General features: G+C 40.1%; 2 protein-coding genes across 5 annotated transcripts in view; both read right to left on the bottom strand.

Moving 5' to 3' along the window:
* Positions 1–75: 75 nt before the first annotated feature.
* On the bottom strand, positions 76–17423 carry APOOL (apolipoprotein O like). Of its 2 annotated transcripts, none has more exons than XM_080365241.1 (9): positions 17299–17423; positions 10438–10542; positions 9709–9828; positions 8101–8155; positions 7089–7187; positions 5481–5572; positions 3750–3836; positions 1917–2073; positions 76–480 (listed from the first exon to the last, which is right to left on the bottom strand). In XM_080365241.1, exons 1-9 carry the CDS (start codon positions 17308–17310, stop codon positions 383–385), a joined length of 825 nt encoding a protein of 274 aa, XP_080221367.1. In that variant the 5' UTR covers positions 17311–17423; the 3' UTR covers positions 76–382. The 2 variants fall into 2 exon arrangements, with proteins under 2 accessions (XP_080221367.1, XP_080221366.1); XM_080365240.1 differs by lacking the exon at positions 17299–17423 and adding an exon at positions 16736–17259.
* A 2638-nt stretch (positions 17424–20061) lies between these two features.
* LOC308053679 (connector enhancer of kinase suppressor of ras 2-like) overlaps positions 20062–27970 on the bottom strand; it is a 212566-nt gene continuing 204657 nt past the window's right edge. For all 3 annotated transcript variants that reach the window (XM_080365216.1, XM_080365214.1, XM_080365215.1), the window contains exons 23-24: positions 27604–27803; positions 20062–27211 (exon numbers count right to left, since the gene is read on the bottom strand). In XM_080365216.1, coding sequence (XP_080221342.1) covers positions 26996–27211; positions 27604–27803 — 416 coding nt within the window. In that variant the 3' untranslated portion in view covers positions 20062–26995. The remainder of the gene's footprint in view (positions 27212–27603; positions 27804–27970) is intronic.

The raw sequence follows: 27970 nt of genomic DNA, 5'->3' as shown, positions 1-27970 counted from the left end.
CCATCCATCACATTTTTCTTTCAGATCAATGAACATCTGAGCTGAAGCATAGAGATATGTTTACATTTTCAAATATCCTTTGTGAAGTGACATTTATTAACAAACTTGGCACAGAGAAACCTCATTGTGAGGAGACACTGACAAATCTCCTTTTCTCAGCGTCTAACTGATGACACCGACAAGTGAATTCTCACTACTTATAAGCAGTGAGAAACAAAATATTCACTAAACAGAATCATGTAAGGCAGTAATACAAAGTGAGATATAAGAAAATACCTGATTAAAGTGTACCTCACAAAGCATGTATTGTAAGGATTATTCCTTCCCTTCTTCCCTCCCTCTTATCTGTAATACTTTGCAAAGATTTGTAAGCAGATTTATCTTAGCTTCTAGTACTGTACATATCCACATCTTCGGGGCTGGACTGACCATGGTCCATAAGTTTTGGATCAGGCTTAAATTTTGGTGTCTTCACTGGTCCTGTTAGAAATAATAAGTAATTCAATTAAAAAAAATAAATTTGAGCTTTAAGGGGGGAAAAAAGCCTATTTTGAGAATTACTGTATTACCAAATGCTTAGAAAAGATCAAAATATGTATGTTCTAGTTAAAACTGTCTAAGTGATACAGGACAACGAAGGCATGTTGTAACTATGAGCATACAGCAGTGGACGGAGAGCAGGTCTTACTCCTGCTCTCCAATACTGCTTCCTGAACACAGCTTTGCCCTACACACAGAAAGAAACGGAAAGCTTGGGACAGAAAAAAACCCTCGGCTTTCTCCCCCTACGGCTCTCAGGAGCACAGTTGTCTGCCAAAACCAACTGAATCAGTACCTTCCTTGTGGCAGCTGCCAGACGGTAAGAATTCAGAATTAAGACAAACACTCATACCTAGATTCACTTCATGATTTCCAAACCCAATGAACTAAGTTTACTAAAACGTTGAGCCCTCACAGCCATCCTGAATGACAATGCACAAAGACCAATGTATTCAATGGTACTGTAATTCCAGAGGATCTAAGAAAGTATAAGGGCAGGTTTTCTAGGTCTGTGCCTCCTACTATTAGTCTGCTTCTTTTCCAGCCACACCAAGTTGCTTTAACAAAGGATGCTATGTTCCCCTGAAAGCTTTGCCCCATTTGGACTAGTGAAAATAAACATCTCTGACAACACAGATTACTTTAGGGCATGGACATTTTTGGCTGTGTTAGGGACATGAACTAACTCCACCCATGCAAGCAAAGACAGAAGTTATCTATATACATAAAACCACTGAAGACAGTCTGGCCTGAAGCGAATGCAAAACCAGATCAAAGCATTCCACAAACTAAGGCAGAAAAAATACATGTGCAAAGCAAAGAAAAATGTGAGTGTATATTATAGTGAAAATAAAGGGGAAAAAATTTAAAACCCCATTAAGTTCTGCTTGCTTTCCTGAAAAAGTTACACATTCCTCTTTTACCAACATCTGAAAATATAGAACCCGTTCAAATCAATGAACAGTTAATCAAATTAGCTGTTTTCACAAAAATTCAGCAGTAATCCCTTAAATTACGCTTATGGTATTCTGACAGCAGAAAGATAATTTAGGTATTAAACAGAAGTACTTGATGATATCGTCACATTACTAACCATATGGGATACGGTCCACACTACATGGAATGAAAGAAAACATTACTGAGAGAGAACAACAAATATGTAAGAATTCTGATACTGGGACAGGGTCCACAGTGAGAAAATTAGCACCTCCCTGAGGCAGGGAAGAACCTATTAAACGATAATGTGTACAGCATATTCTCTGGAATAATATGCTATGACAGTCTGCTCCCTCTTAAAGCAAGGGTAACCACAACATCAAGTCAAGTAATTGGATTTGCAAGTTGCCTTGAGATTACACTTGAAATATTTAATTCACCTGTTGAAGGCACTGGATCTTTAGTACTCCACGACTCTACTGGAGATGATTCTGTTCTGTTAAATGATCTTGACTTAATAGCAGACTCAGGTTTTGTAGGAGAAATGTCAGTCTTTTTCTTATCTTCTTGCATAACTGATTTTGACTCTTGCTGCAGCTGTGAACCAAACATTAATAAAAAAGCACATGAGTATATGCTTAATACATTATTGCAAAATAAAGCCTTCAAGCCTGAAAGCTTATATTTTATGAAATTATTTTCAGATACGACATCATACAGAAATACCAACTCATGTTAAGAGTCAGCTGCACACAAGGGACACAGCTGGAAAAAATAAAATGCATGGAAGCACACTCCAGTTCAGATACGACTTCAATTCACATACAAGGAAATCTACTTTGTCATGAGTATATGCCATAAGTCTGATACTGTGCTTTTACCTGAGACCCTCAAGGGATCCACAAGGAAGCCACTGTTAATTTACAGTTAAGGAACCTATAGTCTTAAACAAGACTGAAAGAGCATTTAGTTTTTACAGAACACTTACTACCCTTAGTTAACAGAAGACGGAAATATATATCATGTTAACACTCTAGTAATGAAAAATAATACATTGTTTTGGACAGGTTTCACTCAAGGTAAAATATAAAGTTAATAGAAAATGTCTTTACTGCATCAATTCCTTGTTTTGCTATCAGTTTAATGACATTTAACTGAATCTCATTTACAAAACTCAGCATTCTGTTTGTGCTCTTCAGTGGAAATAAAAGGTGAGGATCGTAGAACAATAAAACCCATAAATTTAAAGCAAACTACTTCTAATTCAGAAATTTTCATTTTCTTTAAAAAGAGAAAAAAATCACTGTGCAAAGCTGAAATTTTATGCAGGGATATATCGCTTTTGTCAAAGGTTTACAAATTTCCACTGGAGAAAAACTCTTTCAGGCTGCAGAAAAAACATGTTTAATTCTGGGACGTACTAACCCAAATTCCCTGCGTAAGTTGCAGGAGGTTAATATTCCCCTCTACTTAGTAAACCAGCTGAGGCCTTGCCAGCACTATGTCTTATTTTGACCACTTTGATTAAAAAAACCACACACCACAAATCACACACAACCCCCCCCCCAAAAAAAAAAAAAAAACAACAGAGAAAGGAGAAACTAGAGAAAGCTCAGAGAAGAACCAGAATTAGGCAAGAGCCAGAAAGCCTGCTGTGTAAGAAAAGTTTATACTACTACAGAGAAGATAACGTCAAAAACCATGATAAATTTTCTATCTGTAATAGGTCAATATAAAGACCTATATATTTACTGACCATTTATTCACTATGGCTGCAATGAGGACAGGACAAGGAAAACAAAACCCACCCCCCCACACACAATTTCTATCACAGGGTAACTAAGAGCCTAGCTGGAAGGGTTGTGGAATTTCCTTCACTGATATGTTTAAGAATAAGGTAGTCATACCTACCGTAAGTCTGTGTGCCTTTATCTTTAATTCAGTGGCCTGCTTAGGACCAAAGCTTGAATCAGAATGGAGTATTTTTGTCAAGATCAAAAATGAGCTTTAACAGAAGCTCATTCCTCTCATGCATCTTTCATGTACTGTGGGACTACACAGGAAGCTCAGTCTCACTAGCTATTGGTCTGAAAGTGGTATCAAACATTACATCAATTAAACACTGAAATGAGAAAAATATCAAAGGGGTTTTGGTGCCTCACGTAACACAATTAGTAATCTTAAACAGTATCGCAGAATAGTACTTGACCTTCTAATTTATTTTTTTCTCCCTCTGAATTCATAAGTTACAGTCAGAGCTTCAGAAAGCCTACCTTGGTGACATCTTCCTTCTCTGCCCATATTGATCGCACAGCTTCGTAGGTTTGATGGCTTGCAGAAAATAACTTTTTCCCTGTTACCTATTTTTTTTAGAAAAAAATAACCGATCAGCAGCTTTAAAAACACTAAGATACACAGACCATTCAAATGAAATGCATCTTATTTGCATGTGAACATGCTTGATCCAATGCAAAGACATTGTAATAATCTACTTTTTGAGATCTAGTGCGTATTTCTCTCACACCAAGCAAATCCTAAATAATATTTCAACTGGTATTAGAAATCCACAGGTAGTACTCACATGCTACATCTACCTACTCAAAACTAAATCAAAACCCAATCAGCAAAGCGTGTTTTGGCAATGTTAGGACAATAGACTGGAGCACCAGTTTTAAAAGATCCAAACTTGTCTCACACTATGATGGAAATGATCAAAGAGAATACACTAATACAAAAGGAAAAAAGCCTTAAAAGAGAAGCCCGCACATAGCCAAACCCTTCAGTCTATTTTCAAACAGTAATTCTGTAATACTGCAGTAACTATGGAGTACCTGTACAAATGCTCTGTAGAAAGAGTACTCCCCAGCTGCAACTACAAAAAACTGTGCAAATGGTGACACATAACGCAAGTGCATTGGAAGCAAAGATTTAGCTTCCTGAGACAGGGCATAAAGTACAGCGTAGCTCTCCTGTTCACTTCATCATTCAACCCTGACATTTAAGTCTTACGACAATAAGCCAAGAAATCCCACTGTCTCTTGAGAAACTAACCCTCACTGATTTGCCTATAAGAATAAAACAGCATACCAGTTTAGCAACTAAGATTGCCCAAAGATTTTAACCACAGTATAGGTCTTTGTGATACCTTTCTAAGTACTCTGGAACTATAAAAATACCAAGCAAAACCACAAATTAATAAAAGTAACAACTGATTCATCATGATGGAAAGACAGAGATTCAGTAGTAGTTTCTTCAGTCAGGTTTCAGGCTAATGTTCCACAAATCTTTCTGTCAAAACTTAAATCTGATCATTTAACTAAAAGATGGGTAAGAACCAAACACAACTAACTAAACTGAATTTTCCTATCTCAGCAATTTAACACAGAAGTACAGTTTTGAGATTACAAATACTAAGTTTGACACAGAACTACAAAGAATTCTTATGAAGCAGTATGTGTTTTCCAAACAGGGCAACACTGGAAAACTATAGAGCAGGAAGAGATATACAGACTTTATCCTGCTTTTCAATTCTTTTGTGTAGAAAAGTACTGTGTGCAAGCAATTCTTACACACAAAATATTAAGTATAGTTCTGCTTTTCTACATAAAACAGGTAGGACATTCTAATCAGGTCAACAACTGCAAGATGACAGTAATTGGAAAACAAGGAATTCTAACAAGAGATGCAATTGTCCAGTATCTCAAATTGCTTATCTTATCAAGTTCAGGAATGCTTTACTTTTTATTTACTTTTATTTCAGCAAGATAAAATAATCTTCATTTGTTTGAAAAATGAGGATTAGAAATTGAGAGGCTGCATTTTTAAATTCAGTTATTGTATTAATTTTTTATAGTTATGCAACTAACTCCTATGATGCATTATATGTTTTAATGAAGATGCATGTGAATTCTGACTCCTAGTCCCATGATACTTAGTTGAAGTGAAATGGGAATGTTATGACTAAATTCACTGTTAATTCAATGTTAAAATACAAGTAAACTTACCTTGGCAAATACCACTGACTGAGCCGGGTAACAAACAGAAATTCCTAAAGTAGTAAGTCCCAACGGATAAGCAATTTTCTTAAATCTAGAATCTGTATAAAGCCAAGTATTTCAAATAATTAGACACTAACGAAATGTAAAGCTAAGTAGTTGTACCAATTAAATGGAACTGTTTAACCTGTAACCATTGTTTACATCAAACATCCCTGTAACGACTGGAGGAGAGAACACTGTGTGATTATAGTTTAGTACAGTCACATTTGCAGGAGATACCGATACTCTAACACTGGTTTCTTGAATGACAAATAATCCCAAAGTCACTTTTCCAATATTGTGAAAAATGAGAACGTCTTCTGTCATTTAGGAGCTGCTGTGGTCCAGTTTTGGGCCCTCACTTCAAGAGGAACAGAGAGGTGCTGCAGCGTGTCCAGGGACTGGGGGGGCTCAGCCCGGAGAAACGGGGCTCGGGGGGGACCCCATCGCTCTGCGGCTGCCTGAGGGGGCTGGAGCCGGGGGGTCGGTCTCTTCCCCCAGGGAACCAGCGACAGGACAAGAGGGAACGGCCCCAGGCTGTGCCAGGGGAGGGTCGGGGGGATCTCAGGAGAAATTTGGAAAGGGTGGCCAGGCTGCCCAGGGACCAGGTGGTGTCACCGTCCCTGCAGAAGTTTAAAAAACATGTAGATGTGGTGCTTAGGGACATGGTTCAGGGCCAGGCAGAGCTGGGTTAATGGCTGAACTTGCCGAACTCAAAGGCCTTTTCCAGCCTAAAGGATTCCGATTCCCTAGCTCCACGCGTACTTTCCTGAGGACACAGACTGCAGCCAGGAGCCTGGAAACTGGGGCCTCTGTTCAAACGGGGGAACAGCTGGGCCAGGTTCAGGTTCCTGTTTGTTGAGAAGAAGCCCTGATGACAGCTAAGTGCAAGTCTGTCTTTTTTTTAATCCATCCACCAAAAAGTAACAGGATACGAGAAGAATACTTTTACTAATCTGCTAATATTTTGATCAACTTATCTGCTTTGTGAAACATTCAGATAAAGACAGACTAATGGATTACAGATCAACAATTTCTGAACAATATTTTCTGGCAGGTTAGGTATTATTCCTCTAATATTTACCTTGAAAGGGAAGGCGGCTGTATCTATTAAACTACCCTTTTAGCTACAAAGCTGCCGAAACCATGCCTTCCAATGTGTATTCTCTCATACCTGTTAGCCAGATGCCAACATTCTTTAGTACCTTCCCTCCAAACCCTTTGTTTTCACTACATTCAGTAACCTTGCCTGTTAATTTCCTTCCGATTTTCCCCCATACAGACATTGTTTCCAAAAAAACAATAATGAACAAACTCAAAACAAGTGCCCTACTTGGAATTTCTGTTGATTCCACCATTAAAAATCACTACATAATCCTGCTCTGTCTATTATGTCTTAGCCAGCTTCTAAAAGTAGTATTTAATATTGTCCCTTCAATGAATCAGGAAGGACCTTTTTTAAATACTAGTTACACAGGGTTTGGCCTATGGTTCAGAAAACCATAATGAACCATTAAAATTACTACATGCTACATATTCCACACACCAATAATGAAAATAAGCAAAACCCCCTACCTTTTCTTGCCAGGACTATGCCAGCTAAGCCCGATATTGTAATTACACCAACTTTGGGAAGAAATTCTGGTGGTGGATTCTTCAGGTAAACATAAGCATCTTAGGAAAAAAAAAAACAAACCACACCAAAAAAAGGCATAGCAATTCAATATTAATCCTTTTATTTTATTTCCCACTTAAGAAATAAAGATGGAAGTAAAATTATGAATATCCAAAACTGAAAACAGCCCAAGACTGGATTTTTTGTTAATGAATGAAGGTGTCTTATTTTCCAGTCTACGTTAGACAGAACCAGAATCACAGTCATTAAAACACAGCAGCAAAGTTAACAATTTTTCTCCTTAGATACTTTTATGTGTTTTGTAAAATGTTAATCTTTAGTAAACAAAAGCATATTTTTAAATTTTGATTTTACTATGGGTTAATAAACATTAAATGAGACAACATGTATGGTGTAATCTCCCAATAAGCTATTTTCAAGGAAAATAACTTACCTATAGTTTCTGATACTGAACTTGAATGCTTATAGCTTGTGCTAGAATTAAGAAGCTGTTACATAATTGAGACACTTATAATGGACTTTCCATCCCTGCACGTTCCAAGACCTGACCGGACATAGACACACATCAGCAACCTACCTTGGCCCTGCTTTAAGCAGGTACCTAGACTAGACGATCTACAGAGGTGCCTCTACAGAGAGATCTATAGAGATTCCAACTTGAATGATTCTGTGATACTAGGATTTTAAGAACAAAGCTAAAATCAGAGGAATAACAAGGACTATTTAGTTGGTCATTTCTCTCATTTGAGCACAGAAATGACACTCCATACTGAATTAACAGTGGTCCCAGGTTTCCCCATACACACTTGCGGGAAGTACCCCAGTGCACACCCCTTCCAGCTGATCCCCTTCCTCCCCCCCATGTAACTAGAATTTGCTGTTTCAGCCACCTTTCTAAGTCAGAAGAAGAAACAACAGAAGATGCTCAATTCAGAGATACGATCTGCCTACCTTTTCCAAATTGAATTGAATCCATTATGCCATTTTTAACAAAGACAAAAGCATCCTACCAAAAAAAAAAGAAAACCAAACCAAATGTAAAATCTTTGCAAAAGTTTTCAGTACAAAACTACTCAGTTGGTACATATGGCTCAGCACAATGAGACAAATAAATATTATGTAACTTTTAAAAAAACCAAACCAGATCAGTGAACTTCTACAGAGGCCATGCTGAGATCTATCTCCTTTTTGACTACCATATTTATATTTTTAACGCTTCCATCCATACTTAATTTTTTTAAAAATATCTTTAATATAGTAAGATCACTTTCAAAATTGACATCTCAGAATCAAAACTCTCGGGGAGTAAAACGCCTGGACGCCAACTGTGTAATGTAAGAAAATTCAATTATAAAATACAATCTCCTCTTCCATTGAGAGACTTACTCAGTAAAATTGACTTTGCCTTTTAGTTTGTAAAAATGGTGCTCACTTTCACTGAAGATAAGCAATACTGATTTGGTCTAAGATGTGTGCTCAACTAGTTTGCATTACTCCCTTCAAATTTTGGTTGATTTAATTACAGGCTTTTCTTTCTCCAGAAAAAAAAAATTCCACTAGCCTATTATTAGTATCATTTTCCTCAGATTGCTAAATACATTGAGTAAACACACATTCTTTAAGAGATTAATGAAAAAGAATGTCATCTTGAATCATTTCACCAAAATAATTTGTTTGCAGTAACACAGAATTTGTACCACCAGAGGTCACTGCTAGTCAATCTCGGAAACATTTGATTCAGGGCATGGAAAAGCACGATACAAATTGATAACTAAATTATTTCAGTTATCAGTCACAGACAAAGTCTTCCCAGACCAGTGGAATCAAAATGTAGAGAAAATACAGGAAGACATCTTAATTTCTTCGCCTTTTTCAAATAATAGGGTCTACTTTGTTCACAACAGAAAAATACAAGCATAATATGTCATACTAACCACAGCCATAGTGTAGAGCTGTTATTTACTAGCAGTTAAGAGCATGGGACAGGGGACATGTATCCCATTTCCTTCTATGCCTAGAACATTCATTAACAGAGTTGTGCGGTATTTTTGATAACTAATTAGTAATAGCTTGCTTTAACAGTTACATCGGACACACTCAGTTTTGTCTTTCCTAAAGTATCTAAATCAGGTCTTTTAACCCACCCTTTGGAAGCAGCTCTCTCTGTGGACTACACCTGGAATTTCAGATTCCTAAATGCTATCAAATTCTGCTTGCAAGAATTTACCTACGTAACTCTTGCTGTAGAAGTTAACCAAGAGATATTTCTGAATCTGACACTGAGGGTTGGCCCAGATCCAGTGTAGCACTGACGGAAGGGGACCTATTCAACTCACTGTCTTTTGATTTGCAAACTAGGAGAACACACATCTCCCACTATAAGCACAGCAGAGAAAAATGACAGAAGGGTTCATTTTTGCATCTTAAATCACAGGTGTAGGCTAGTACAAGAAACTGCAAAAAACCCTCCAGGATGAGTTTTCCATGCTTGCTTTCCAATGTTTTAGTCTAGTGCTGTCAGGCACTGTGTAGGAACCTTGTGATGCAGGTACTTCTTACCCTGCACCATCCAACATAGCGGCCGGTTGTCTGTCTTACTGAAGAAAATTGCTTCTGCAAGTGACCAGGCTGTTCTTCTATGTATTTCGATTTCACAGGTGGCGGACAGTAAATTGGAAGCTGGAAAGAGAAGCATAACTGTACTGCAGGGAAATAATTTTGTATACTGATTACTATTTACACCAAATACTGTTTATCAAGACAGCAAATCCTTAGTGTTCCCATTACAGCAGACAAAACCTCTATATTGAATTATGCTCTTCTGTATTTACAAATTTTACACGAGTGTGACTAAAGGTTAATTCTTCAGAAATGAAAATTGAAAGTACTGTATAGGTTCTAAGAAGTAGAATTACTGAGCATGACAAAATTACCTTTTATGCAGAAAAAGTGCAAGCAAAAATAGCTTGAAGATGCATGCATGTATTACTAGAAATCGTACAATAGAAAAAGACTATTATTATCAGTGTTATACCCTTTTTACCTTTTCTGGCTTCAGTCTGGAAATAACGTAATAATGAAAATACAGTAAGATTTTAATAACTTGCTAGTGAAACACTTCATGTTTTCTTTGTGCTACATTGGTTGGTTACTTAGGAGGTAATTTTAATCATGTACTACTTAGCTATGTATTTTACTTACTGGGTAATATAATTCAATGGAAAGAGATGCTATTCTGCAGGTTCTTCTAGTATTGTTTCAAAGACTGACAAACAGAAAGATTCTTACCTGATTTGGCTTCACCAGCTGACTTTTTGATTCCTTTTCTGTTGCTGCATATACGGTAATGCATGCAAATGGCAGACCAGAAGAAACAGCTGCCAGTTTTGCGACCTGGGACAGACAGATGAAAAAAGGGACTCTTAAGGCAGAAATAAAATTTCACCCCAGTAAAATCTGGATTTTCCTGTTGTGCTGTGCTTCATCAAGTCTGTGATTAAAGAGGTCGCTTTTAAAACCATTTTAAAACAGTATGCCTTTTAGGAACCTCTTCTGTCTTATATAAAGTTTTTTTCTCAAATTACAATGGTAAAAAAAAAAAGCTTGAGATCACCGGTAAGTTACGTCTAAAATACAAGGAAGAATTTTGTCTTCAAAGCCATGTTGATGCTTCTGTTATCCCTTAAGGTATATTAAGTTCCAATCTATTCAACACACAGGTATTCCCAAGTCAATGAGTTACTTGTTTCAGCAAAAAGTGCCTCAGTTTTATTTACAGGAACTCTCCATGACATCAGACAAAACGTCAGCTCCTTTCCATTCCAATTCGTAGAGTGGTTCAGCTATCACCCGTTTGCAGTAACTGCATGCTGACAATTAACGGAAATGAAAATCAGAGCATCACAGCCTGGTTTGGGCTGTGAGGGAGCTGACAGCCCCCCGAGCCCCAACCCCCTGCCAGGGGCAGGGACACCTCCCACCAGCCCAGGTTGCCCCCAGCCCCGTCCAGCCTGGCCCTGAGCACCCCCAGGGATGGGGCACCCACAGCTGCTCTGGGCAGCCTCTGCCAGCGCCGCCCTCACAGGGAAGAATTTCTTCCCAGTATCTGCCCTAAGTCTGCCCTCGGTCAGCTTAGAGCCATTCCCCCTTGTCCTATTGTGACCAGCCATATGAAAGGTCTGTCCCCATCTTTCTTATAAGCCCCCTTTAAGGGGGGCAATAATGGGAACTAAGAATCACCTGCTGAATCTTTCAAATCACATACATTACTATGTACATTACAGATATACAGGTTTGGTCATGTCATGGTTTAACCCCAGCTGGCAACTAAGCACCACAGAGCCAGTCAGTCACTCCCCCTCTGCCCTGTCAGAGGGACGGGAGGAGAACTGAGAAAAAGGTAAAACTCAAGGGTTGATATGAACAATTTAACACCTGAAATATAATAACAACAACAATAACAGTAATAGAGAAGGGGAGATGAATGAAGTCCAAAGGGAAGTTAAAAAAAACAAGTGATGCACAATACAACGGCTCACCACCCCCTGACCGCCGCGCAGCCAGTCCCCCAGCAGTTATCTGCAGACCCTGGCCAACCCCAGTTTATACACCCAGCACAACATCCCACGGTATGGCACATCCCCCGCCTTGCTGGGGTCAGCTGTCCTGGCTCTGCTCCCTCCCAGCGTCTTGTGCCCCTCCAGCCCTCTCGCTGGCAGGGCCTGAGAAGCTGAAAAACTCTTGACTTAGTGCAAACATCACCCAGCAACAACTAAACCATCAGTGTGTTACCAGCACTATTCTCACCGCAACCCAAAACACAGCACTGCAGCTGCTACTGAGAAGAAAATTAACTCTGTCCCAGCCAAAACCAGGACACGTCATGAAAGCTTGATGTCTACTTAAAACATGAATTTGGAAAAAAACATTGTATATTACACAAAGCTTAAACTCAAATGCAGCTTCAAATGAATATTTTTTAAATTGCTGTCTTCAGATTCCGGTCAGAGCTGGCACTAAGCACACTGGCATACTACGTATTAAAAAACTTGCCACAACATGTTGAAGCATTTGCAACTTTGGTATGTTACGGCTTCTTCTGTATCAGTAAAGAATTTTCTGTCCCGTTCTTCATCTGAAGCATTTTTGAAACTTTAAAAATGTGGAAACAAGTATGAAAAATGTTCCCAGGGTCTGCATAGAGATGATGGTGGTGGTAGAGTGCCAGAAAAATAGAAAGCAAGGAAAAACCAACTTGATTTTGACAAATACCTTAAATCCCTAGTATAAAACTCCACTATATCCTCATTGTTATCTCATCTTCCAATTGGAAATACCCTGTCAAAGGAGAGGGGTTTACTCCATACCATTTATTTATAATAATAAAACCACAATGAACATGAAGCCAGGCAAAAGCATCACCCTGAATGAGCTCAGTTTCATGAGAAATCGATCACAAGCAGATCAAACTACTCAAGACAGCACGACACCATCGCTTCTAAAATAAACTGCGCGATCATCAGCAAAACTTTCAGACCATACAATCACAAAGCCACAGGAGAACAAAGGAGGATGCTGCAATGAGGAGAGGACTGTTACGAACCAAGGGGAGAGCAGACAATACGAGAGCTGAAAGCTGTAGGATGAAGCTAAGAATTATTCTTCAGCTACGATTTTTTTGGCATCGGAAGCTAAGGGGAGGCAGGGTTACTCTAACGGTCTTTATTAATATATAATATGCCCACTCTTAAAATACAGCCAGTGTGCCCCTTCCCTCTCCTTGAAGCATAAAACTTTCTTGTCAGCATAATTATTGCACCACCCTAAAAGCCTGCTAGTGGCTACCTATTTCATGCTTTTCTTCAATATGTAAATGGTAGGAAAATGTGCAGGACCGAGCTCATTTTGCTTCGAGAAACAGAACCCCACCACTTCTTCTCTTCAGGCCAGGATGACGTTATAACATTTCTGTAATGCAGCTACATCTGCTGGAAGCATCAAAACAAGCCCACAACCCCAGCACAGCCAGGCTGGCAAGTCTCAGCTGGCAAAGCCATCATTGTAAGCCAGCCATGTTGACCAGCATGTACTACTTGCTTAATTTACATAGTGACACTCCAAAATACCTTTGCAGATGAAGTGATGCAGGCCAGGGGGGCACTGACAGAGAACTGCTAGGCAAGGCCACTAGATGAAAGCTGGGGATACAGCCCTAAGGAACTCACTGTGACAGGAGTCCCAGTCAGCAGAGATGGGGACAGCACAGAAGCATGTATGGAAACACAGCCATGCCGAGATCGTGAACGCTGACCAGCACTGTGAAAAAGTTCAGTTAGTCACATGCTGACAAAAGGTTTAGCATATAATGGTATTTAAGGTTAAACGTGGATGATCCAACATGCTTAGTACAACTTTGGTTATGACTGCTACACTGAGGAGTACTTGCCATTCCTCCTTTCAGTGCCCAACAGGGCCACCTCTGCTACCTCAGCTGTGCCCAGCACGGGAGGGCAGCTCTCCCAGCACTGAACCACCCCCAATACAGAAAAGAGGGACAGAGGGTGGCAATAACCGACATATGAACCAATTAACACACTAACTGTCTTTCTGATAAAGCCACTTAGACCAAAATGCCAGTCTGGGCCACAGAAGGTTGTCTACAAAGGGACAGCCACCTCCCACCCCTAAAGTCTGTATTTTTGAAGATTTATTAACAAAAACTGTTTAAAACTTATAATTCAGATTGCTTATTTCAGTACAAGATGCTACGAAAACACACCAATTTTCAGTAGATATGAGAAGGAAAATAAAACTTAAAAGTGAGAAGTGAGAAAGCATGAAAAAGTTTTAATGTTCACTTAAAACTTGATTAATTTGTTTTAAAACCTCTCAATGGAGTTTATTGTGCTAAATGTAGAAGAGAAAGCTATAAGGGAATGATGAAAGTACCCAATTCCTGACTGTCAGTAATTGCTTTATTTTGGATGCCTGAAGACAAATGCATAAATGTTTAAAACCCTAAGTGAACAGCTGTACTATCGAACATTTACGGTGGCACAATTATTCCAAGGTTTCACTCTTTTCCATTGAAATCACAAAGAACCGAGGTGGAAGAAAAGGAACATCACCTTGACTGCACTAAAGAGGCTTTACTGCATTTAGCTGTTTTATCCTCTTCCTTTACCTAATGACTAAGTATGTTAAAAAGCCCTCAATTAGCTAAGTTGTTTCTAGTATTGACTTATAAAAACGATTTAAATAAAAATTACTTCAAAGCACACTATGTATTAAAGAAGGAAAATCATACATTGTTTAGTTAAAAAATCAAAAGTTATTTTACCTATGAAATCTTCTGAAAAAAGTTATTGAGAATTAAGAAATAGCAGGATCACAGTCATACCAAACACTACTAAAGAAGTATGGAGAAAAACATCTGCAACAAGCTCCAGGTGTCAAAAGTCCTGGAATTACATGGTCAACCAGAAGAATGACTCCAGAATGTCAGCTGATGATTGATGCAAACAAAAATCACTTTAATGATTCAGGAAATATTATAATTTTTTTTTTTAATTGAAAGACTTTAATTCAACACCTGCTCTCTTTTTACTGCTAGCCCTGCGTTTATCTGAATGAACGTTCTGACCTGAACCCTATGAAGCTAACAAAAGAAAATCACCCAGATTTTCGACAGATCGAAATACCAGCAGTTACAAAAGCCACGAGCCCAGATGACATCTTCTGGAGATGAAGTCTGTACGAACATAGTTCTAAACATCTCCAGGATTACAGACACCAGAAATTATACTGGAAATTACTAGCCTTAACGCCCTGATGGGGGAAAGGTCAATGGCAACAGTTATAATACTTCCTGTAATGCCACTGCCATCACATTGCAGCACGTACCACCAGTAGGCTGTTTTTCTTCCCAGGCATAAAAAGCACACCAGTTATTTCAAAGCACTAAACAGTGCAGACTAACAGAGACGGTATTATTTTTTATGAGCAGACTAAACAGCAATTTGCTGAAGAAATTTATTATATGTTCTCCACAGAAAATTGTTACAGCTATGCCTTTTAATAGCACAACTACAGTAAACCCGATCAAAATATAATAATGAAACTGTCAAATGTACCTGGATAATTTTGGTTTTAAGTCTTTGATTTCAAACAATCTACTTCAAAGTGTCAGAATCTTATCAAAGATGAAAAATAGATTCTATAAAAAAAGTTAAAGCCACGTCACTATAAAGAATTCACTATCTTCCAACTTGAAAGATTCAGAATACAAACTAAAGCATAATAAAACCATTACTTAATTTATGTTGATCTCCAACACATTAAGTATTGTTTCCCATTAAAACTGCAAATTCTGTATACTTGCTTCAAGAACTGGAGCACAAATAAGGAAACTTGCCATGAAGGTAGGAACAAGCCTCACAACAAAACCTGGTAATCAAAGGAGCAGACTACATGCAAAAATCTGATGCATGTGTGTATATATATGCCTTCTATATCACAAAGCCAGAGCCTACTAGCTGGATTAAAATAAGAGCAAATTTCAGCAGCTACTGCATGTCGTATTTTCAGCAGAAAGTTCTTACTCAAAGAGTAATAAGCACAGGTTTATGGTTTTCTCCTGTCACTTACACGTCTTGAGGTCGAACGAAGAACTGCCTCCTAGGCTTTTCATTTATTTTTCACAGGCGCTACATGAGACGCAATGACTGCCAAAAGCTTCTAGGCCTAATCCAGTATTTTGATTTGGATATACATTTACAAAGCTCGACTGACAACTACAAAAAACTGCACGAGTGGAACAGAGCACCCTTCCACTTCAACTCAACTTACTGACACTACACAGATTTGTTCTTAACCTTCGTCTGCCAGATGGTAACCCACAGGGAGTAAAAACTTCAGAATATAACTCTATAATAACTTTTCAAAGTAAATAATAAAGAACACACGCACAAAGTTATGTCACTTCTCTGAAGATATGGAATCATTCAGTACAGTACAGTACTAAACTGTACTACTTCGAGATGACTTCGCCATACAGCAAAGCCAAATACAGCTTCTCTTTTCTGGTACTTGTCTTGTAACAAACTGAGGTAAAAAGGCTTCATTTTTATTCTCTGGCCATCTGTCCTCATTCTCATCATCTTTTCCTTTGCAAATATATACACATTTTAAATGTTTTGCAAATCTAAGTATGAAGATTCGTGTAAGAGCAAGCTACTCAGCACTATGACTATGGAAACTGGAAAATTTGTCTAAATACCTGAGATAAAAGCCTAGCTTTTTACAGACACCTTTTCCTCCTGTTTAAAGACACTGTATTGTCTCGAGAATTAGATATTGCAGATATTTGTGACCCTGTTAGTTTGTAAGGGCATGATTTTAACATCCTCGTTTTAGCGATGTGTAACACCATTCCACAATGCTACCACCAAACCAGTACCTTGGTGTTGCATCTCGAGTAAGGGGCAGCAGTTTCAGAGGCTGTAAGGAGGTGGAGAACAGCCAGAACAAAAATAAGAAAAATACTTTTTTTTTTTATTCCCTGTGTACAATTTAACCATCGCCTTACCCTGCTCTTTCTACCTCCAGTTCTGTAAGGGAGAAGGCAACACCGAGACCTCTGACTTTCCCACCGCTCCTTCATCCGACCGCCCGGGGCCGGGCTGAGGGGACGTCCCCGCTGCGGGGGCGGCCTGCGCGGGGTGACGGCACCGCGGGGCTCCTCAGCCCGCCGGGCCCGCCCGCCGCCGCCTGCCGGCCCCGCGCACCCCCGCTCCGCCCGGGCCCGGCGAGGCCTGGGCGGCGCAGCCCCGGGCCTGGGCCGTACGCACCGGCGCGGCCAGCCCTGCCTCCGACCCGCCGGCCCCGCAGCCCCGCCGGCACAAGGGGCTCCTTCCCTCTCCGCAGCCGGCGGGGCGGCCGGCGGGCCGCGGGGGCTCGGCCCGGCTCTGACGGGAGGGGAGCGTGCGGGCAGGCCGCGCTGCTCCGGGAGCCGCCGCACGGCGGCGGAGCGGCAAGAGGCCCCGCGGGGCGTCCTCCGGCCCCCGCAGCGGCCGAGCGGGAGGGGTAGCCGGGCCCAGGGCAGCCGCCCCAGCCGCAGCACCGCCCTCCTTCCCACCAGGCGGCACTCACCTTGGCCGCCATCTTAGCGACAGCCCCACGCGGCCGCCTACGGCGGGCGAGAAGGGCCGCGCGGGCGGGGCGGGGCTGCGGGCGGGGCGGGGCTGCGGGCGGGCTCCCCTCCCCCTCCGCCCCCCGGGACCGCTGGGCGGGGGCGCCGCCCCCTCAGCCCTAGAGCCGGGGCGCGCTGTCCCCCGCGGCTCCGCACGGCGGCGGAGCCATTAGCGGCCGCCCAGCGCCGGCCGCCTGAAGGCGCGGGCAGCGGGGCGCGGGGACGGCCATCTCCCTGATCCTCGCGTTATTATTATTATTTTTTCCCTCTTAGCGCCTAGAAGAAAACGCTCTCGCCTCAGCACCTCCTCCAGCACACCGGGTGACTGACTCCATTTCAGCCCAAAAAGAGCAAACACCCCACGTCCTCATTTTAACACACGACCCCCCCCCGGCCCCTCAGCAGCGCCCGCCCTGCCCACGGACGAACGGCTTTGGGCGGGGCGGGGCGGGGGGAAGGCGCGCCCGCGCTCTCGGTCGCCCCGCGCGCTCCCGCCGTGCCCGCGCCCCGCACGCGCCGTTCCCGCCCCGGCGCCCCGGGCGTTACAGAGCGCACACGGCAGCACAACGTCTAAGTGCAGATAATTCGTTTATTGAGGTCCAAATGTACAACTGAAGTTCACAACATTTTATTCCCCCCCCCCCCCAAACAAAAGCTTCTTTTGAATTTAGGAAGAATAAATGTTCTTTTTAATAATGTACAGACTCTATCTCTTAAATAAGTTAATATCTTTGAAAAAAGAGCAATATGTTCCTTTTTTAATGTTGCAGTGCAACTTACAACTTACACGTCTGTGCAATGTACCATGAGGTATATGCCCAGTGAGCAACACACAGTGAAGTTTTCCATTCGTAAATTTTCGTTGTAGACACACAAAAAGTTACCAAGTTAATCTGTGATAGAAAAAACGCAGCCGGTTACGGTAATTCACACGGAACTCATCTGAAAAGAGGGAGAAAAGAAACCTAACGTTCATTGCCTATAGAAACTATTGGGTCATCTCTTGACTATATAGACAAGTATAAAATTAAAAAGACTGTTGTGAAACTGAAGAAATACTGTATCACCCAGGGGTTGAAACCCAGTTTTACCTGCATTCGCCTAGAGCAGTTAATTTTCTCTCTCTGTAGCGTCCATGAGCTGAGGGGCTTCACTACGGCGTCGGTCAAGCATCTGCTCCTAAAAGCGCTTAAGCAAGGTGGTGGCTATAGAAAAGTTGCAAACTCTCCTAACCTGCGGTCCGCTGGGACATTCCCCCGGCACAGGCAGGTGGGTCCCCGTCACCTCAGTTCATCTCACAGCTGGTTAGAAAAACAAGGCTGAACCATGGAAGATTACTGGTGTTTGAAGCTTCGACACTTCAAACTTTTCAAGATGGCTCTAAAATACGTATTTTTCATAACGACAGAAAACATGTATTTATTTTAGAAAGAATCATCCACAACATAACTTTGTGTTAAATAACAGTTCTGCCTCTAATACATATATACATACTGCTTGTAAACAAAAAATGCCCACAGGTCATGGAGTCTCCATGATTTTTATACAAGGCGCTATAGATTTTTTTGTTATTGAAAACAGTCCTAGTGAAAGTTTGGTTTATAACCTCCTATTGCTACAGAAACAGTAAGAATGTTGATATTTACAAAGAAACAAAGACCATGGAGACCCCATAGCATTATTTGCTAAAGATTTTAAGTCGGTGGGGTTTTCAAAATACACATCAGCATGTTCAGATTTAATTAACAGTACAGGTTGAACACCAGCAGAACCATACTCTAGTGCTTTGGTATTTCAACCCCTGAATATACAAAGACATTACTACAGCCTACTTCACAGTTTAATGCAAGTAAAGTGCAAGCCATAGTACAAGGGTGTCCTACATTTTCATACATGTAAGCATTATCTAAAAAGGCTCTCTAGACAAGTTTTATTAGCTACTTTAGTAAACTAGACAGAAGTCACCTATGGCCCAGCAATTAATGGTCTTACAAGGATATTTTCTTTGTAATACAGTATGTGTCAAAAGTAAAAAGTTTATTAATACTAGTGCATTTCTCTTATATCCTAACCAGTTTTCTTTCCAGATTTTTAAGCTGAAATCCTTGTTTCTCAGTAAAACAGAAGTCTTAACTGGTAACAGGGTCTTACTGGTATTTTGGCCAGTGAACACAATTTCTTAAGACATACTTGTTTTGTGGTTGCTAGTGAAAAAAATGCAATAAAGTTAGTATGCATAATGTGGCATCCTTATTTAATCTGCAGCATTCGGACAGATGCATTTACAGTTTGTAAAAATATCTGTATTGATACCCTCACCAACGCCTGAGAACGAACAATATTCTAGAAATGGGAGGACAGAAACTAGAGGGCCTAGCTGGTCAAACAACAGTTTGTCAACGTATTTTATCGTTTTTACAACACTGCTCTCTTTCAAATACTGCTCGTACAATGGCATTAATGCATACAGCAAAGTCCCTAATTGTTACTTTTAACACATGTATGTGCTTGATAAAAACGGAGAGATATCTGTCTGGCCTGCATTAAGAATGAATATGGTTCTTTTCCTGAAGATAATGACAGGCAATATCTGTCTGCATTTTTAAAATATTTTTACTAAGAATAGGTCCCGGTAGTATAATCAGCTATATCAAAGAATGATAAAAGCTTAAAAAATATTATTTGTAATCCTCCTTCTGAATGTGGAAGTGTGGTATAAACCATAAAACATAGAAACTAAGCTTTAAAAAAACACTTCTTCGACTGTTACCTGTATCAAGAATAGAATCTCCTGCCTACCCGTTAGTGAGTGGAACTGCTTAGAAGTACAGCGTTATGCTTACTTGTCATGGGAGTAAAGAAAATAGTTTTAAAAATCAACTAGAAAATATAACTTCCTAATTTTGTATTAAATAGCAACGTATTTTCCATTCATCAGCTCAGAGCTGACCTTCAGGTGCATGCCCACTTAACGGCTGTTGAGACCCTCAGCCTCACAGTGTGAATTTGTCTGGGACAGGAGTAGGTGGGGAGCCGAGCCCCGTGGTGGCTTGCCTGAAACTGCTGCTCTGAACCTTAGCTTTAATGAGGGAAACATTCTAGAAGAAAAAGAACTTTTTATTACTCAATATAAATTAGTTAGCTAATATTGCTCCTTCAGTCTTTCTTGTTATTACCCGTTTTTGGTAGTGGTGGTGAGTAAATATAATTTGGCAACAGGGAAGATGGCGTGTTGTCTCTAATGAGATTTTGAAGCTCAGTGGTCTAAGGTATATGTTACCCAGAAAATCTACAAACCTACACTCCACACAAAAAGGCACCGCTGTAACCTGCGCCCTTCCATCTGTCCCAGAAACGCACAATTTCCCTATTGTGATCACTAAGAAGAAATTAGAAATATTTTATCAGACCAAGCTCCATTTATTTCTCTAACATTACACTGCAGATATGTGGTGTACCATAAACGATATTTCCAGGGCTAAGGCGCAGTAATATAAACAGACCTGTGCTCTCTTGCTTAAGGAATCTCTGCAGGACTTGCTTATGCTAATAGATTTAGTGTTTGAACTATAGATAAAATCATACATAGGTAGGCTTCCTTTGTATTACAGTTTGGGGGCAGCTGACAGGTATTGCAAACGGGGCTTAAGTTTTGTTGATTGGTTGTGCAGCACCTTGCCTTAGCCAAAGATTGCTTTAAACAACCCACCTTTGAAGCACTGTGGCCCCAATTGCGTGAAGTTTGTCCAAACCGTTGGTGAAATATCCCAAAATAGCTCTGCCTGGCAAAGCTGTCCCACCTCAAAGGGCCAACAGCCAAGGTTTATCGGGTGTAAACAGCCCTCTGATATATCACCTTGGTCAGAAGTACCACTAGTTTTTTGCAGAAAAGAATGCTTTTAGTACTTTGGAAGACACCTAAGACTACAGGAGGAAAGAATATAGCAAATAAGGTATGTGATAGTCTTACGTCTGATTTGTGTTACTTGAGACAAAGAGAAGAGATACAAGAATTTGTTCTTCTCAGATTTCTGTTGAGTTAAACAATTTTTACCAGATTCTTCATTTTCTTCCAGAAGTCCTATTAACATTCCAAGTGAAACCTTCTAAAGCTCAGCAGTAGAGTTCAATAACTTTTGATGAGGCTGAGCACTTCCCAATGCCTCTGTAAAGCAACCACTTTACAGCGAGTATTTTGGCCTGGAAGGCTATAACTGCTGAAGATAGTAAGAATGAAGTTAAGTGGCCACATACATCTAGCAATTCTCTGTAACACTCATTTCTTCTTCCTTGGAAAAAGCAAGTGGTGCACCACATTTCTGGCTTAAGAGACAGGAGTCTAGATTTGAACATCAACTGACATATTCAGAATTCCCTGCTTGGAAAAAATGGAGAATCACATCCTCCAAAATCTTTTAGTAGTGATGGATCAGTCTTTCCTTATGGTGCTAAAGCAGTCCAAGAAGTGGTTATGATGTGTTTGAGAAAGTACAACTGTATCAGAAGTTGATGGAACCGCACGGGGTGGGGTGGGGGGGTTGCCAACCAAGTGAAGCAACCTCCTTCGTCAGGGAGGGCGGACACCCTGTGCAATCCAGCGCAGGCTGATCACTGTCCGGGCAAATGCAATCCTGCCCGTGCTGTCACAGGCTGTGGGCCCAGTATTTCTGTGTTATTTGTATTAAAGAGCCACGGACGTACAGACTGGCGAGAACTTCCTCCTCCTTTGGTTCTTGTTCACATCAACAACAGAAAGCTCAGGAAAGTTTTCACTTAAATTAATGAAATGGTCTCAATTTTCCCAGGAAGTGCTGCTGAGATAGCTACTGAGATAGCTTTCAAAGATCCAAGTTTTCACTGAATACAGAATAGTATTAAAAAAGGAGGGGAATCAGTAGCTTAGGGGGAGCATTAAGTCAGTTATAGTAAAAAATAGCCAGCAACAATAAGGCTAAGCTTGTGGAGTCACAGAGAAAGTCTGCTGGCTGAGGGCCATTATACCTGCAGGAATCCTGAATGAAGACCCTAACTTTAAAAAGATACAGATGAATAAAACACATCCAAACAATGTTTTCATGTTGTTGTGTATGTTAAAAAACAAGTTTTATCTAAACATTCAGGTAGGAAATCTAGTAAGTTAATAAATGTATGACACTGGTGCTATTTATTTCCTTTGATGAACTCAGCAGCAAAGGAATTTTTTTTTCTTATTTAAAAATATGGGATCAAAACTACCATAATCATTTCGGCTGCACTGTACAGTCTGTTTGTGTACCTTTTGGTCAAGGAGAATTTCACATATTCCAATACGTAAGCAGGATTTGGTGCATGGATTTTTAAATACCGTATCTGTATTGCACTTTGCATTCCAGTTATTTCAAAAATCATGAAATTCCAAGTAATTGTGCTATGGTGACTTTGCACATTACTTTCTATAGTATAGCTAGGTTAGTGCCTAGGTCCAGAAAGAAGAAACTAGTGGTGGGGAGGAAAGGACTGCAGCATGGAGTTGAGTGCACATGCAAAAAGTATGGCAAAATTCTTGTGAAATTACTTTCAAGTGCCAGCTGACATTGTGAAAGAAGAAAATCTTTGTACTGCTTAATTTAACAATTTGGCTTGCTCTAAGGTATAAACAATACTAGACAAATATTTCAAACTTTTCCCCCAGTTATTCTTAACCCCAGTATAGGAAATTTCTCCAGTGTATCTCGGTTCACCTTATGAATCTCTTGGTTAATTTGTCTTGACTATTCAGTGCAAATCATATTTGATGAGAACTGCTTTCCAAGAGCAGAATACAGACTCATGGCTCCAAAAACTTCAGAAAAGATGAAGTCATGACACTGAAAAATTTTAAAGATAAGCTGAGAAATGTATGATCTCTTAATTTTTTATCTCATCTACTCGTGTTTGAGAAATATATTTTCTTTAACTTCCAGAAATAAAAATTCAGATTGCCTGTTTTCTTTACTGTTTGTGTTATTTTTGAGAAATATATCTTCCTAATAATGTTTGTCATTTTCAGCTGTATCTGTAAGTAGCATTTTAGAAGAGAAATAGCTTGTTTCATTGTTTTCTAGGGACTATATACATGGACTATGCTCAGTGGACAATTGTAATTTCTGTCTTGAGTTACAGTACAGTGGCATTTGAAACCTGCTTTGAAAGCTATTTTAAAATCATGCTTAAATTTCTTTACGAATATGGAAAATTCAATCCATGTAACTAATTCTGTGACCATCTATCACTGCTTGCAGATAAGATACAGTATGAATTGTTTTCTAAATGGATTCTGTAACTGACCCCATTGCTTGCTTCACTGCATAATATTTCCTCCCACCTTATATGAAGGCTAGTATAAAAAAAAAATTGAAATGTTAACTTTTGGAGATCTTATATGAACAGCTAGACAAATTCTCTTGATTTATGTTTCTGCTATTCAGCTGTCAAGTAACTACCATGTTCACATAGCAAATACGTTTCAATTTTGTTCTGTTTTGCATGAATACTGCAACTCTAATGTTGGTGAAACTTATGGTGGAAAGCTGCCATGCCGTATTTACTGTGTCTATTTTATTACCTCAGGTGCTTAGACAGAGGGGGAAGTACATGTTTAATATTCAAGCAAAATATATACAGTGTGATCCTGCTCCTCTGAAGTCTTTTGCTTTTTACTTCTACGTCTTTTGCTTTTTACTGGACTTTTTTTTTATTTACTTCAACAGAAATACAGTTAAGCTCTGATGTGTGCATTTAAGGAGCCATTGTCTTCAGGGATGCTTAAGCACAGAGTTGATGTCTTGGCTGAAGCAGGCCAAACATGCCTTCATGTTGTATGCTCCATCCAAATGTTACGTGTGTGTTTCAATGACGCTGAGACTCAATTGCCTATATGCTGCAAGGAGCTTCCAACAGCTATCAGTACTACTTCTCTGCTAATACTGTGGTTCAAATAAATGCCAGTGCCAATGAGAGTAAAAAACAAATCTGAATTGTGTTTCTTCAGCTGTTCTATTGGGTTTACATGGCAAGGTTTTGGTAGCAAGGGGCTGCAGGGGTGGCCTTTCCGAGAAAAGACCAGAGGCTGCTCCCATGTTGGACACAGCCCATTCCAGCTGGCTCCAAAACAGACCCACTGCTGGCCAAAGCTGAGCCCATCAGGCAGGCTGGTGGCGTCTCTGGTGTAACTTATTTAGGAAAGGGTAAAAATGCTGCACAGCAGCTGTGAGAGAGAGTGAGAAAAATGTAAGAAAAACAACCTTGTATACGTCAGTGTCAGTGAAGAAGGAGGGGGAGGAGGTGCTCCAGGCACCAGAGCAGAGATTCCCCCGCAGCCTGTGGAAAAGACCAGGGTGAAGCAGGTTGTCCTCCTGCAGCCCATGAAGGACTGTGCCTGAGCAGGTATCCATCCTGCAGCCCGTGGAGGACCCCATGCCTCAGTAGGTGGTGATTCCTGAAGGAAACTGAAGCCCATGGAGAGCCCACAGAGGAGCAGGCTGCTGGCAGAACTTGCAGCCTGTGTAGAGGAGACCACACACAAGGTTTTCTAGCAGAAACTGCAGCCCATGGGGGACCCATGCTGAAGCAACCTGAAGAACTGTACCCCATGGAAAAGACCTACACTGGAGCAGTTCTTGAAGAACTGCAGCCCATGGGAGAGATCCCACACTGGAGCAGGGGAAGAAGTGCGAGGAAGGAGCAGCAGAGACAAAATGCTATGATCTGACTGCAACACCCATTCCCCATCTTGCTGCGCCACTGAGGGAGAAAGGAGGTAGAAAAAGCTGGGAATGAAGGAATGAAATCAAGCCTGGGAAGAAGGGAGGGGGGGGGGTGTGTGGGGAAAGGGTGGTTTTAGTTTTGTCTTTGTTTCTCACAAAATGCAACGGTATTTTTGATTGGCAATAAATTAAATTAATTTTCCCCAAGTTAAATCTGTTTGACCCGTGACAGTCATTGGTATGTGATCTCCCTGCCTTCATCTCAGCCCATGAGCTTTTCTGTGATACTTCTGCCCACGCCTCAACCTCGCTGTCCTGTTGAGGAAGGGGAGTGAGTGCATCTCAGTGGGCATCTGGTGGCCGGCCAAGGTCAGCCCATCACAGCTGCTTTGTGGAGACTGAACTAAACAGGATACCTTCACCCAATCCTGGCTTTGTGAATAAATAAATCTCTTCCTGGATACTAGGTACTTATTGAGATAACAGTTTTTCCTACATGATATTGAATCATATGAACTTTACAGTTCTTGATGTACGAGACGTGAGTGGGTTCATCCTGTGAAAAAATTGTCAGTGAATATCTGTGTTTAAGTGAAATGACATCAACTATTCACATCCTCTTTGTCCTGCTTTTTAGAAATATTCTAGCAAGCATAGTCAAAGAAAGTTGTGAATGGATGTTTGAAATTTATGTTCAGTAGCATTCAGAGCAGTCTTCCCCCTGCCCCAGGAATACAAGTATTTTCTCCAAAATCTCATTCTTACAAATCATTCTCATTCAGGCAAGGAAGTGAAATACACTATGTGACTTGTATGTCTTCCCAAACCAATCAACACAGATTGGTTTTCGAATGATGTATTGAATAACTTCACCCACTTGCTAGTGTACTACTAAAGTTAAAAATTATTGCCAGACATTACATATTTTTTAATAATTTACTCAGCTCTACATGTCAGCCTATTACAGAATTGAATCGGTTAGTTCAGGATTTTTTTAAAACTTATTTCTCATCCTTGAAGCATGATTTTTTTGAATTTTGTGACTCACAGTCATGTGTCACTTAAATTCACAGTGAAGAAACTATGAAAACCTGCAGTATGTACCATATTCAGCGCAGATGTTTTTCTTTCACCATGAAATACTTCAAATTATATTAAAATCAGTTTAAGTTGCAGCATTAGTGAACAACCAGCATTGTTCTACTCATATCTTAACCTCTGTGCCATACCTGCTTGCTTATATTCATTCATTTGAAAGGCAGGCACAGTATGTTACAAACACAGTATCTAAATGGCATGTACAGTATGCCCATAGGGCCAGATTGGGATCTATTTGCTAGATGTACAGTGTACATTTTAAGGCACACTATAGGGATTGAGTTTACATTTTGATAACTGTCCTGTTATTTGCAAAGATGGTCACTACCTGGAAATGTTGCAAAAATAAATGTTCATTTCTAAGAGCGGCCAATGTATTTATGTTTTCACTTTATATTTTTCTCAAGAAAAAAAAGTATGAAAATGTGAACTTTAGGGCATTTTAAAAGTAAATGTCAACTACCATGTTACATTTTATATACATAGATATGTCTTTACATATATCTAAATATATAAAATGATTGTAGGAGCTCATACTATAAGCTTAGTTTTAGTACAGTACTTTAAATATACTGGTATTTATTTTCAGTTACACTTCTGCACTGCTTCTTTCTAATGCAGAGCTTGATACGGACATTGGTTGATAATAGCAAACAAAAAAAATTCATAAAGAATATTATTGTCTTACCATGCAATGTAGTTAGGCATCCTGTGGCACTATTCTCTTATCCAACTTATTTACAGTACTGCTGAGTACATTATCAATAAATATTAAAGTGTTTGTCTTATTTGATTTTTCATGGCACCCAGCAATTTATTCAGGATATGAGTCCTGTCACACATGAGTTTCAATGAATGAGTGTGTATGTGTCAGCGTTGGTGCTGAGGTTGCAAGTTCAGAGGCTCCATTTTGAGATTTCACAGCAGCACTGTACTCACAAATGTCCAGGAAAAACTCATAGTTTTTTAGTTTCCAATCTTTAAACTTCTTTGATGTTAAGTTGGGATCATCCAGAAGGCTGTTGATAACTGTGAGGTCCCCTTCCTTCGCCTACCAAATTTCAGAAAGACAGAGTACATGTCAAAATGAAATGTATGCCACATTTGGTATTTTGCCACTTTATTTCTTGTTTCATTTTAACGCAAACTGCTAGGGAAGCTAGTTCAAACACTTGAATCTTCTGCCTATATTCAGGAACTATTGCAGCCTAAACTGTTCGACAACTCAGTCCTTGGCGTTTTCCACAACCATGCCTATAAAGAGTGCCAAATATTATTTTTTTTTTCCCTTAAGCTAGAACATGTTTGCTTTCATTCATTTTTTCATTTCTTTGGAACTTAATTCTAAAGTTACAAAGGAAGCCTCACCCATGGAAAACAGTAAGAGATTATACTTTTAATAGTTTATATTGCTTATACACAAAATGAACGAGAAAACCTTACTTTTAAAGTGCTCTTGAGAACTCTGATGTGATGAAGCTTTTCATTGGTAACTGGATCATTACATCGTTTTACAAAAGACTTGCGGAATTCCTGCTTGGTGGAAGGACGCTGCTCTCCAAAAGCTGACAAACTAGCTTGTTCCAGAGATTTGTATAGCTCTTGCAGACCATCTGTATTTTCTCCAATTTCTTTTACATTTTCTGAAAGAAAATAAAGAAACCTAACAACATATCTAACCATTCAGGTGAAGTCTCTAAAACCAGGAAGCAATACTGCAAATAGATGTATAAAGTAACCCTATAACAGAGTCTTCCAATTTTAGTTTTGATAAAATGAGAACAGTTGGTCAGTCCCAAAGCTATATTCT

The sequence above is a fragment of the Falco punctatus genome, assembly GCF_963210335.1.
Source record: "Falco punctatus genome assembly, chromosome: 15".
Classification (NCBI taxonomy): Eukaryota; Metazoa; Chordata; class Aves; order Falconiformes; family Falconidae; genus Falco; species Falco punctatus.
This window is presented reverse-complemented; position numbering and strand designations above follow the sequence as displayed.

Excerpts from the sequence above, each read along its gene's own strand:
- APOOL (XM_080365240.1), bottom strand. The coding sequence starts at position 16,810 with ATGAAGGAGCGGTGGGAAAGTCAGAGGTCTCGGTGTTGCCTTCTCCCT. Across the intron at positions 9,829-10,437 it reads AGCTGGTGAAGCCAAATCAG|CTTCCAATTTACTGTCCGCC; the intron begins GTAAGAATCTTT and ends TTCTCTTTCCAG. Across the intron at positions 8,156-9,708 it reads GCTATGTTGGATGGTGCAGG|GATGCTTTTGTCTTTGTTAA; the intron begins GTAAGAAGTACC and ends TTTTTTTGGTAG.